Genomic DNA, 13027 nt, shown 5'->3' with positions numbered 1-13027 from the left:
TCTGGTGTTCTCACTTCCACCTTTCCACCTGCTGCCACGCTGCTTCCGAGCAAAGCGGCGCTCCGTCTCTGCTGCCAAGTCCTCCTCCTTGCTCAGGGGCAGGCAGCACCCGGTTCTCCCTCCTGCTCAGGCTTTGCCCAGTGGGAATGATACTGTTTAATTAGCTAGTTATTAATAATAGGAAATGAGCAAAGCGGGGAGCCAGGCATTATAGGCATGTCATTTGGGCAGCTTCACCAGGAGGCTACAATTTCACACTCCCCAGAGAACCACCAGCCCATTCCCCATAGATTACTGGGGGAAGGGACTAGACTAAGGGGAAAATGGGTGCATATACAGGAAAGTTGGCGTGACATAGGGAAGGTGCCTGGCAGTCAGACTTGGGAACAGAGATCATTGTCCAGAGTGGGCAGGGCCACTGCAAACCTGCAAAAATGTGGGAATGCATAATCCCCTAGACAAAGGAGCGAGTGCTCTTGTGCGACTCCTGGAGCTCTCCGTTGGCTCTCTGGTTCCTTTGGCTTTGCTCCTGCCCGTGTTCCCTCCATAGCTGCATGGCCCAGGGCCCTGAGGACCCACACACGATGGACTGATAGACTGCAACTGTGAACACCAATTAAGCTAGCCTGCTGCTGTACTGGACTGTGCGGACATGGAATGGAAACTCTGGACCCTTGCTTTGATCTTAGCCCCGCTGAAGGCAAAATGGGACTTCTTCCTTAGTGGGACAAAGGAAAATGGGACCTTGGAGATGCAGGTGTGTAATTCCAGAGATATAAAGCTTTTTTACAATATCCCATCCTCTCCTGTGAGTCTCAGAAAATTCTTTTCTTGGGATATCTCAAGAAGCCCACTCCCACTAGCAACCCATGGAGACACGGAGATCTCCCCACAGGGAACAGAACACAGGAGTTTCTTACCTATAAAAATCCTCTCCCGCCCTCTATGTACCAGTCTCTGAAGCTGATGCTTCACTTAAGGCTGCTCTGGCCATGTATGCTTAGGGAAAGTGCTTACCATTATTATTAGTCCCTTGTACACAGCTTCAGATCTGGGGGCTGCAAAGTTGGGTGCAGATTTAACAAACATTTTTTGTTCATGGCCAATGTTATTCTACTATGTTCCAGGATTGCTTTAGGTACTAGAGATACAATAGTTAATAAAAGCTTACAGCAGTCCCTCCCTCATGGAATATCCCTTTTCCCTTTCTGGGTTAGGGTGCATACTCCCATAGAATAGTTCTGGAGAAGTACTGCCCGGAGTCATCTCCTAGCCTTTCTACTTATAGTCTGTGTGACTTTGATTAAGTCAGTTAACCTCTCTGTGTCTCAGTTAATAAATTGGAAACATTCATAGCATTTCTCTCAATGATGTCATTAGAATTAAATAAGTTAAAATAGTTAATAATCCATAGTAATGTATTTAGGACAGTAGCTGTAATATTGTGACTTATAATAAATATATATTTGGTCTTCCTCCTAAAACCCTTGGAATTTCTTAAGTGATGAGAGTTATAGAGGTGTCTTTTGTTATGTTAATGAGGAAACTTTTGAAACCACCTAAGAATTGGAGGCGGGTTCCCAGGGGAAACAACTGTGAGATTACAAGGTTGTAACTTTTAGTCCCAACCCTGACTTCTGAGAAGAAGAGAGAGGCTGGGGATTGATTTCAATAACCGATGACCAATGATTTAGTTAATCATTCCTGTACTGAAGCCTCCATAAAAGCCCAAAAGGATGGGGCTTTGAGAGCTTCCAGGTTGGTGGACATGTGGAGATCTAGGACGATCTGCATACTTTCCCCATACCTTGTCCTATGCATCTAGTCTATCTGGCTATTCCTAAGATATGTTCTTTTATAGTAAACTGGTGATCTAGTAAGTGAAAGTTTTCTCTGAGTTCTGTGAGCCACTCTAGCAAATTAAACCCATGAAGGGGGTTGTTGGGACCTTCAATCCATAGCCAGTTGGTCAGAAGCACAGGTGACAACCCTTAAATTGCCGTTGATATCTGAAGTGTGTGTGTGTGTGTGGGGAGGGGCAATCTTTAGGACGGAGCCCTTGACTTGTGGGATCTGATATTATATTCAGGTAGCATCAGAATTGCTAGGTGGTATAGACATCAAGCCTAGTTGGGTGCTGAATCACAGTGGCACACTTTAAGTTCCCAATGTATGTTAACTATTACTGTTACTTTATTTAGATAATTAAATGTGTAGATGGAAGAGATCTTCCTTTGGTAGTATTCTCCACTAGGCTGTAAACTTCTTAAAGGCAAAGGCCAAGACTTCAGTTCTTTTGTGTTTGCCACACCTGGTATTATAGTGCTTCCACAGCTCTGGCAACAGGTAACTGCTCTTGACTGACAGGGCCAGCGGAGGACACATCTGCTTTGAGGTCAGGATAGATCTGGGCTATTTTCGGGCAAAATTGTGTTCACCGGAGGGATTCCATTCTTATTATCACATTTTTTGAGAAAAGACAAAGATACACCAAGTGCTTTCTGTTGTTTGTGTAAGAGAACTTGCTTTAATTTCTCTTGAAACACGTCCCAAGGTTCTCATGTTAGAAAACATCCTCTGCCTCAAAAGGAAATGACATGACTCACCTTGATTTTTCAATGGTAAAGGCATAGTTTCCCTGAGTTTGCTTAAAAGGTTTTTCATTTCTCGCATGTCTCTGTAAAAGTGATAGAAAGAAAAAATCGTCAGCTGTAAATTCTGGAAATGCAATCTCAGTCTGTTCTGTGATTCAACGGAAGGACAAGAGTCTGTGCTTAATTGTACTAGCTCTAGTTGCAACAAGCAAATATTGAATCTATTTTGCTTTTGTAGGAAAAAAAACAACCCAAGATGAGTGACTCTCGGAGGAAAGAGAACTAGCCTGGCCAAGATTTCTCTCGGACATTCTGCTGCAGGAGCCCTCATCTCTGCCATGGGTTGAACCTGGCCAAGATCAGGGAAGAGCCTCTGGTCACGAGGATAGTACTTCAGATTTCCAGGGGGAGGCGGAGGACACACAACTAGAATAATGGGGTTACCCTGGGTAAAGCTGAGGCTGGGTGCTGGTTAGATGGCTGTTGTGGTTGTGTAGGTTCACTCCCTGTTGTCTCTCTTTACCGGGATTGGAATTTGGTGTAACACAGGTGTTAAGCATTCCCAGGGCTAATACTTATTAAACTGACTTGGAATGATGGGAGAGAGTATGGCAAATTCTAACACTGTCAGAGAAGAGCTCTTCATAGTGGATGAAACGGAGAGAGAGAGGGAGAGAAAGAGAGAGATGTGACAGGGGGTGGTGGGGGTGGTGGAGGTGGTGGTGGTGGTGTGGGACAGCTGGGCCTTCCTCCAGACCAGTGGTTCTCAACCTTCTGGCCCTTTAAATACAGTTCCTCATGTTGTGACCCAACCATAAAATTATTTTTGTTGCTACTTCATAACTGTAATGTTGCTACTGTTATGAATTGTAATGTAAATATCTGATATGCAGGATGGTCTTAGGCGACCTCTGTGAAAGGGTCATTCGATCGCCAAAGGGTTCTCGACCCACAGGTTGAGAACCGCTGCTCTAGACACTGGCCTATATGTCTGACACTGCATACCTCCAACATCCTTCCTCATCCCAGACTACCTATGACCATGAGACCACAGAGCTGGAGAGTCAGAAGCCATCTTCCTAGAAGGAGGAGGCAAGATGGACTTTTCAAATCTTTGGGATAGTGGTTCCCCATATGTTCAGCAATGGTTATCCACTGGAGTCAGCACCCTTGAACTTCCAAGACATAGTGGTGGATTTCATTTGAAAGAGCAAATATCAGATACATCTTTTTTGTTAGCCAAGCAATAGCTGGCACCCAGGATTTAAGAGAAAAAAAAAAAGGTTTTTCTTGCGGCGGGGCGGGGGGGGGGGGGGGGGGGGCAGGGGATAATCTTAAAATGAAGGATATACTATCTATTAATCAATTTTTCCCTGCCATTTGAGGAAATAGAGCCATATTTTAATTTTACGTTTAAAATTCCTCAGTCCATGTCATGAAACACAATTGTTCTGTTGAGTATAGTTTGAGAACCACTTGTCCTAGGGCAGTGGTTCTCAACCTTCCTAATGCGGCGACCCTTTAATACAGTTCCTCGTGTTGTGGTGACCCCCAATTTCATTGTTACAAATTGAACATAATTAAAGCATAGTGGTTAATCACAAAAACAATATGTAATTATATATGTGTTTTCCGATGGTCTTAGGCAACCCCCGTGAAAGGGTGTTTGACCCCCAAAGGGGTCGCGACCCACAGGTTGAGAACCGCTGCCCTAGGGAGACCCCTGTGGGCTCTCCTCCTCAAGTATTGACTGGTATGTGAAAAGGAACTCGGGAGGAGCAGTTGGAAAAGGAGCAGAAAGCAGCCTGTGGATCTGTAGAAATACACCTGTATAAACACGCAGAACACTTCCCACAGGTGTAAGGATTGTCTCTGCAGCACTGCATATTTGCTAAGCCCCAAAGGGTATTTCTAGAAAGAGAAGTGGGGAGAGGGAGAAGGAGGACAGGGCCCTGCACCCAGACACACAAGGGCACCCCATGTTTTCCTGTGACATTCCCAAGGGTCGATGGGACGGTGGGTGGTGGGCAGGCACAAGGTGGGAAAGGGCTAGTAATGCAGTATGGGAGGCAAGGTCTCCTTGGAGAGCACCCTTTCTCAGCCTTGGACGCTTCACGGGAGAATCACCTTTTGCTGAGCCCTACTCCCTGACAACCTGATTTGGTTGGTTTATGGTGAGGTCCAGTCATCAATGTTTTTAAAAATACCTCCTGGTGATTGTGATGTGCAGCCCAGTGTGAGATCCTAGGGCTGAAAAACAGAGGAACTGTGGAAGCCACCCTCCCAGACAGGTCTATATTCCTGCTTCTCTCAGTCTTTCCCATCTCCTTCAACCTGAATCCAGGCTTTAGGATGAACTGAAACACGGCCAGCTCCTTGGGCTATACGCCCCTATCGTTATGGCTCGCCATAGCTTGCTTCTGCAAGCATAAGGGCTTGGATGTGGCTTCTCTGCAAAGCTTCAAAAAAGGAAAAAGGCTTTGCTGATGGCTGGTGCCCTGACCACAGCCCTCTGGCAGATATTTCTTCCTGGGCATAGAGCAAAACATTTTCCATTTTATAAATTAAGATAAATCACTCCCTCATCATTTGTCTATAGTTCTAGCAAACTGTGCCAAACAGCTTTATTGTTTGAATTGTTGGATTTACAAGCTTATACAAAATCCAAGTTTTATTAATAGTACATAATTACCACATGTTTCAATTTTCTATAAACACAGAAATTTGGCAATTAGCTTTAGAATTATATTATGATCTGAAAGTAGAACCACAATGGCTATAAATGCCCTCGTGTGTTACATTTCTAAAAATTAAAAAAGAAAATGTTTCTTATCTTGTCAATGACTCCCCCCCCCCCCCCCCCACACACACACACCCCACACACACACTCTCACACCCCTCACAGAGCTCTGGGCGGAAATGCCCAGCATTCATTCAGCTGCTTTGTGCAGGCGCTGGGGACATCAGTAGCAAAGGACAAGATATTAGCTTGAAGGACAATAAACAAGCACCTTGTCCTTCTGCCTCACAGAATAGCACTTTTAGCATCTAGATGAGACATGGCACTTACCATTGCACCCTTCCCTCAAGTGAAACAGAATCACTGTAGAATCTCTTCTTCCCAAGAAAGAAACTCCCTGTCTAGCAGTGAGCAACTGCTCGCTAAGACAGATGCATTAACTCGCTTTGACCACTAAGGGGCCATCAGCTACATTCTGGGAGAATAAGAGAAGGGAGCCCAGCAAAAGGCTGTTTGTGAACTAGACAGCATGCTCAGCCCCTGCGTGGCAGCTAAGCAGGCCATTCCAAGCATGTGAAATCTGAGAACCCCCCAGAGGCATCTTGGCACAATTTGGGGACCCACCCACTAGATAAGCTGTGACGGTACGTAGATCCAACTTTCTCCCTTGCCAAGGAAGCACACTGTTTTATTTCCATGGAGACGCGATTGTGGTAGAGTGGGGTGAGCAAGCCTGCCTCCACAGGAGGTTCTGCTGCGGTTCCATGGCCGTTTGGACCCCTTAACTTCTCAACCCAGTTTTCTGAGCGCTCTGCTTCTGACTTTGAAACACAAAATCTTGACTCTCTGCAGCCCAGAAGAGTGGAGGAGGATTGGCAGTCTATTCAGGGTAACTTCCCACTTACCTTTCAGTGTTCTCAATGTCTGTGGAAACCTGCCAGGCATGCTGCTGCGTATCTACGGGGGATGAAGCGGAGTCCTCTAGAGCAGGTGGTTCAGTGCTCTCTTCAATTTTGCAATCCAAACTCTTGGTTCCCCCACCAGGCTCCTTTCCTAAGGGGCAGGGAGGTGGGGCCGGGGGTAGGGGGTGTTGGTAAAGAGGAGACAGACAAGAAATCATAAGTGCAGCTGTATGCCCAAGATGTCATTACAAAGGTTGGCTATGCTTTGGACCAATGCTCCATTAACACTAATTTCTAAATACTAAAATAATTGATGTGTAAAAATAAATGTGTGTGTGTGTGTGTGTGTGTGTGTGTGTATGTGTGTAGCATGTTTGCACAACATTCTGGGAAAGATAGCTTGAGGTTGATGCAATTTGAAGATCAAAAGTAAAGGTCCTGTCTTTGATGCAGTGTTGGTGCTCTGTAACCCATTCTTAGGGAGTTAGATCAGGAGAAGGAGATAAGCAATTAAGTGGTGATGACCTATGTACCATTCATCAGCCTAGAGTAGAAATGAGCCTCTGAATATGCAGCCAAAGCACAAACACAAATTCACTGATGAGAACTTTTGATCATTTTGCGTGGACTTTATGCACATTGATCCTGGGTAATGGAATTGCTTTTTCAATTTTATGGCATGCTGTTGGGTGGAAATTAATTAAGCACACAATTTAGCATATTACCACTTCACAGTGGGAGGGCACTGACCTCTTAAAAGCTTTTGCAATGTGCTTCCTGGGAGAGCACAGCAAATGCAGTCCATTTGCTCCCCACCTCTGGGTAGGTCAGTGTAGGATGCTAGTCTGTGAGGTTGAAATGCCTTGGGGAATGGGGTATGGTTTGGGCAGCAAAGAAGATACACACAGATGGAATTCCTTGTTCTGTGGGCTCTGCCTGGCTTAGGGGCCATAGTGGCCCCTGTCCTGCCATCAGGACTATAGTGCCCAAAGGTTTTACTCCTTATTTCAAAATGAATTCACCTCCTTATTTCAAAATGAAATATATCAGGTATATTATATTATATTAGTTTCAGGTATACTAATTAGTTTCAGGCATATTAGCTTTAGAGAACAGGTAGTATAATGTTCCTTCTTGGAGTCCTCTCTCTACCTTCCTTATAGGTACACCTTTAACAACACAAGCATCAATAGAATCCAATTCATGACCACTTTGTTTGCACTTACTGCCGGCAATAATTCTACTTTTATAAGACAAATACCATTCTATAGCTTTTTCAAAGTAAAGTAACTATTCATGTATTCCTGAAATGCCTATGAGATTGTAATGGCAAGCAATATCCTCCTTTTCCTCATTTTCCAGACCTAGCTCTATAATGTGGATGAACAAGAATAGCTCTTGAACGTTGGACTTGAAGTTTAGTACTTGTGTCAGCTCACAAACTCTCTGAAAAAATTTCAGAATGTTATCTTTAAATTTTTGAGTTACGAAAGGACTCCGAAATATGTCTAGGGATGGATTCTTATTATATTAACTAGAGGCCCTATGCACGAAATTCATGCAAGCGTAGGCCTTCCTTCCCCTGGCTGCCGGCACTGGCTTCCTTCTGGCACCCGGGACCCAGGCTTCCCTTGCAGCCTCGCCTTCATCGGGAAGATTGTCCGGAAGGATGTCCGGTCTAATTAGCATATTATGCTTTTATTATTATAGATTTTTTTTGGCATTTGATTGGCATTTGCAATCAATTTCCTCCCTTTTTTTTGTTAATCCTCACCCAAGGATATTTTTCCATTGGTTTTTTTTTTTTTTTTTTTAGAGTGGAAGAAACAGGGAGAGACATAGAGAAACACTGATGTGAGAGAGACACATTGATTGGTTGCCTCCCACAGGCACGCTGACCCGGGTCAGAATGAGCCTGCAGCCTAGGTACGTGCCCTTGACCGGAATCAATCTGCAGGCTGCCGCTCTATCCACTGAGCTAAACCAGCTAGGGCAATTTCCTTCTATTTCTTATTTTGAAAATTAGCAAACCTACAGCAAACTTTCAAGAATGATACAATGGACACCCAGATATTCTAGTTTCACCAATTGTTAATAATTAGCCATATTTTCTTTTATATTTCATTCTCTCTGCTTCTGTCTCTCTCATCTATATGTGTATGTACTGTACATAGGTTTCATATATTATATTGATCATATATATTTTTTTCTATATAAACAATTTAGAAGTAAGTTGCAGACATTAATGACACTTTATCCTTATTACTTCAGCATATATTTCATAAGGAACAAGGATGTTTTCCTATATAACCTCTAAATAATTATTGTATCCCAAAAAATCTCTGGTTAAATATGAGTCAATGCAATTTGGTACAGTGCCATTATTTAATAGTCTATATTAAAATTTCCATAATTGTTCCAATAATATCCTTTACAGTTTTTTTTTAAATCAAAGGATCCAATTAAGGATTATGGACTGCATTTAGTTGTTCTGTTTCTTTATTTGCCTTTTATTTAGAACAGCACCCTTATCTTTTTTTGGTCTTTCATGTTATTGATATTTTTGAAGGAAGAGTTCAGGCCAATTGTTTTATAGAATGTCTTTCATATTCGATTTGTCTGATTATTTCATATGTCTAGATTACGAGTAAACCTTTTGGCAAGAATATTATAGAAGTGATATTTTGACCTTCTTACATTGTGTCAGAAAGCACATGAATCAGTTTGTTCCATTATTAATGATGTTAGTTAAGTGTTATTGATTGCTTGGTTAAGGTGGTTTCTGCAAGCTTTTACCATTGTAGATGTAGCATTTTCTCTTTGTAATGAAATATCTATGGAGAAATTTGTTGATATGTTATGGCCTTTTCTATTTAAATCTTTGTTAAGGCTTTAGAAATTTTTCTCTATTTTTGTTGATTCTTCTTTCTATTATCTCTGTTCTTTCAGAATTCCATCTATTTTTCTTAACTACCCCCCATACTCCATAATTATTTTTGAGGTAAATTCTGGAATAATACCATGACTTGATTTTTCATTTCATTATTTTAGGCTCTCAGTATGTCCATTAAAATAATTAAGAACTGTGAAGGGTTTGAGATTTTCCTCTGTCTGTGAGTTAGCCTGCTACAGTTTAATAGATACTGGAAGAAGACATGAGACTCCTGGGTCGGAGACAGCTTATTACTCACACAATGGCAGTAGCCAGAGTATCAGCATTGGTTTCTTGAGTCCTAATTCCCACAGGGAGATACAAAAAAGGCCAGATCTTATCCATACATCCAGGAGCCTGTGTGACAGAACAGGAATGCTGAGCTTAGGGATTTTGAGTCTTTTTATAAGCATGTCTGCCTTTTGCTCCAGAGGGAAACATTTTCATTATACTGAATAGTAAGCATGCTTTGCTCCGGAGGGAGACACTGTCTCTATTTCCCAAGGTATTTACTAAATAAACATCCTTGAAAAGATAGTGTAAAACAAGGGACAGTCAGTGCCTCACTTTGCAAGATGTACAGAAATGCAAGAGACTAAAGGAGAATTTCCTTCCAACAGTAATTAATCCAGCTATTACATTTTTATTGGTTGATGCCATTTTTGTTTCCAGTGAATGTGGCTGCCTCCCTCTGTTTGCAGATAATGATTGTTTTATGGGTATGACAGACTAATAAAACCTTCTGAGAATACTGATTACATATATTTTGAATTCTTCATCTGTTTCCACTTTAAAATTTGTTCTTCAAGTATCAGTTGTTTGTTTTTTGAATTTGGCATTTTCCTGTCAGGGTATTGGTTTTTCTTAAAAATCTAGTCATTCCTGATGTCTATTTGATACCATTGTAAATAACCTGGTTATTCATAAGATAAAAGGAGCAAAGGAAAGGCCAAATAGTATAGTCATTTATGCAGTTTTGCCAGGAAACTGCAGTTGAATACTCCCCATGAAGCCACCAGTCTGTCCTTCACTGGGGAAACGGACTAGACAGGGGAAGAATAGGCGCATGCCCAGTAAAGTCTAGGTGACATAGGGAAGGTACTTGTCTATGGCTCACACCTGGGAGCAGGTCATTGGCCAGAATAGCATGGCCACTGCAAGCATGGGAAGATTTGAGATACTTTAACTCCTAAGCAAAGGAGTTTGCTCTCTCTTCCTCTTGCCTCTTGCCTCACACTCCTGCATTCACCCACAATTCCCACAGCCATGTGGGCCCCACACAATAGACTGATGGACTGTAGCTAGCCTATTGCCAAACTGGACCCAGCTCTACTCTGGACATGGGCTTTGCTTTTAGCTCTGCTGAAGCCCCAGCTGCACATCTTCCAGGACTGGATTAAGGGAAGTGGGACTTTAGAAACTGAGGGATGCAATTCCACACAAATAAATATCACTCATCCTCCAGTGCGAGTCTCAGAAAATTCTTTTTCTTGAGATATTGTAAGGACCCCACTTCCACTAGCAAAGGAGAAAGACCACCCACACATTTCTTTGATAACATATTCAGATTAGCCTTTGAGGACATCTGTTTGCCTATCATTCTGATTACAATATCCTCTTTCTGGTTATTGTAGGGGAGGGGCAGGATGTGTGGCCGGATAAGGTGTGTCTAAAGCTTATAAAGGGTGCTTCTTTCTTATTTTTGAAAAGAGGTTTTAATTTTATTTTTCAATTATGGTTTATATTTAGTATTATTTTGCATTAGTCTCAGGTGTACAGCATAGTTGTTAATCATCATATACTTTACAGAGTGTTCCTCAGTATTTCCAGTATCCACCTGGCACCATACATAGTTATTACAATACTAGAGGCCCAGTGCATAAAATCGTGCATGGTGGGTTCCCTCGGCTGGGCCAGAGATTGGGGCCTATGAGGAGGGGGGCGACCGGCATGGGGGAGGGACTGCAGGAGGTTGGCCAGCTTGCCCCCCCCCACCGGGGCCATCAGGGGGGACAGCCGGCAGGGAGGAGGGACCACAGGAGGTAGGCTTGCTGGGGAGAGGACCTGTGGGAGGTTGGTGGCCGCCAGCCCCCCAATTGGGGACAATCAGGGGGAGGGGCTGGCTGGGGGGAGGGGCCACAGAGGTTGGCTGTGGGAGCACACTGACCACCAGGGGGCAGCTCCTGCATTCAGCGTCTGCCCCTGGTGGTCAGTGCATGTCATAGCAACTGGTCAATAGTCATTCCAGTTGTTTGGTCATAACAGTCGTAAAGGTTGCTAGGCTTTTATATATATAGACTAGTGGCCCGGTGCACAAAATTCATGCACATTAAAAGGGAATTAATTAGAGGAAATATTTTAATATTGCTATTTGCCCTTTCTCTATAATAGAAGTGTCAGAGATGAAAGAAAATTAGTAAAATGTATATGAAAATATCCCTCCTGTCAGTGTCTGGGCACGCTACAGGACCCAGAGTCAAGTCCCCACCCACCTGCGCCCCTCGAAATCGTGCAAGACCCAGACCCAGCCGGCCCCACCCCGGTCAAGCCCCGCAGGGCAGTGGGCACAGCCTCAGGTCCCCATCAAGCCCCGCCAAGCGGGGGGCATGGCCTCAGATCCCCCCGCCCAGCCTTAGGTCCCCAAGCCCCGTGAGGGCATGAGAGTATGATGACCATTTGCATATTAGCTCTCTACTATATAGGATTATTGTCTATATTCCCTATGTTGTACTTTACATCCTGTGACTATTTCGTAACTACCAATTTGTACTTCTTAATCCCTTCACCTTTTCACCCAACTCCCACCCCTCTGGCAACCATCAGTCTGTTCTCTGTGTCTATAAGTCTGTTTCAACTTTGTTTATTTTGTTCTTTAGATTCCACATGTAAGTGAAATCCTATCATATTTGTCTTTCTCTGGGTGCTTCTCATCAGCCTGTTCTGGGGGTCCCATGCTTGCTGAGTTTCCTGTTTACCACTCCTATTCTAATGAAATATACTGAGCAATTTACCCTGGGAAAAAACACTGGCGTCCTGTGCTTACTTTCTTATTTCAACAGCTGTCCTTTTAGAAGCTCAGTTATTTTACACTGTGCTCTGCTTTGCTACAGTCCTCAGACTCAGACCAGGCACTTTCCTGGGGCAAGCACTGATGCCCTTTGCTCAGCATGGGGCAGCCCCGCTTTTCGACTACAACTTCAAACATTAATTTCCCCGACAATAGTTCCAACTGTCTGAGATTTGCAATTGTTGATTCCAAGTTTGAAGTATCTCCAGAACTGATTTAACTTTTGCAGTAATTTTCTACTGCATGAATTTGTTTTGTTTCTTCATGAGTTTCTTATCCAGCTATGGTTTCCTCTGTTTAGTTATATTCACCAATCTAATCCCAAGTACTTTCTAGTTTTGAGAAATTCCCTAGTTTTTAGAAATTCCTTGAAAGTTCTAGTTCGTTGAAGTCATCCTTTCTTGTTTTTCAGGGGCATGAGAGACAACCTCTATATTCTTTTCCTCTTACAAACAGGAGGGGTCATGTGACAGTTATGGCCAATGAATTCTGAGCAGGAGTGATTTATACCTTTTCCAGACTGGCTCCTAGAAATCCTCCCATATGATCCCCTATGCTTTATTTCCTCTCCCTAATGACTAAATGGATGTGGAGAACAGAAAGAGAGACACTGCCAACCCCATCCAGCTCTGGCATTGGACTATGAGATGGATAAATAATGAACTCTTATTATTCTAAGCCATTGAGATTTGGTATTTCATGCAGCAGTTACTCTACCCTGACAGATATAAGAACTAATATGGATTTATTTTTTTCATTATATCTTTTTCTGTTATTTCAATAGATTCTCAG

At 43.1% G+C, this 13027-nt stretch overlaps 1 protein-coding gene across 4 annotated transcripts in view; it reads right to left on the bottom strand.

Annotated features, from left to right (window-relative positions):
• The window catches only part of RGS7BP (regulator of G protein signaling 7 binding protein), a 121507-nt gene that overhangs the window by 42025 nt on the left and 66455 nt on the right, over positions 1-13027 (bottom strand). For 3 of the 4 annotated variants that reach the window (XM_070412053.1, XM_070412050.1, XM_070412051.1), the window contains exons 4-5: positions 6240-6387; positions 2607-2677 (exon numbers count right to left, since the gene is read on the bottom strand). In XM_070412053.1, the coding sequence (XP_070268154.1) occupies positions 2607-2677; positions 6240-6387 (219 nt within the window). Of the gene's footprint in view, positions 1-2602; positions 2678-6239; positions 6388-13027 lie in introns of those variants that run through there. The other variant, XM_070412054.1, reaches the window with a different exon arrangement.

The sequence above is a fragment of the Myotis yumanensis genome, unplaced genomic scaffold (genome assembly GCF_028538775.1).
Source record: "Myotis yumanensis isolate MYYU_CA2020_CCGP unplaced genomic scaffold, mMyoYum1.0.hap1 SCAF_4, whole genome shotgun sequence".
Lineage (NCBI taxonomy): Eukaryota > Metazoa > Chordata > Mammalia > Chiroptera > Vespertilionidae > Myotis > Myotis yumanensis.
Note: the sequence above shows the minus strand (reverse complement) of the source record. Positions and strands in the feature narration are given on the sequence as shown.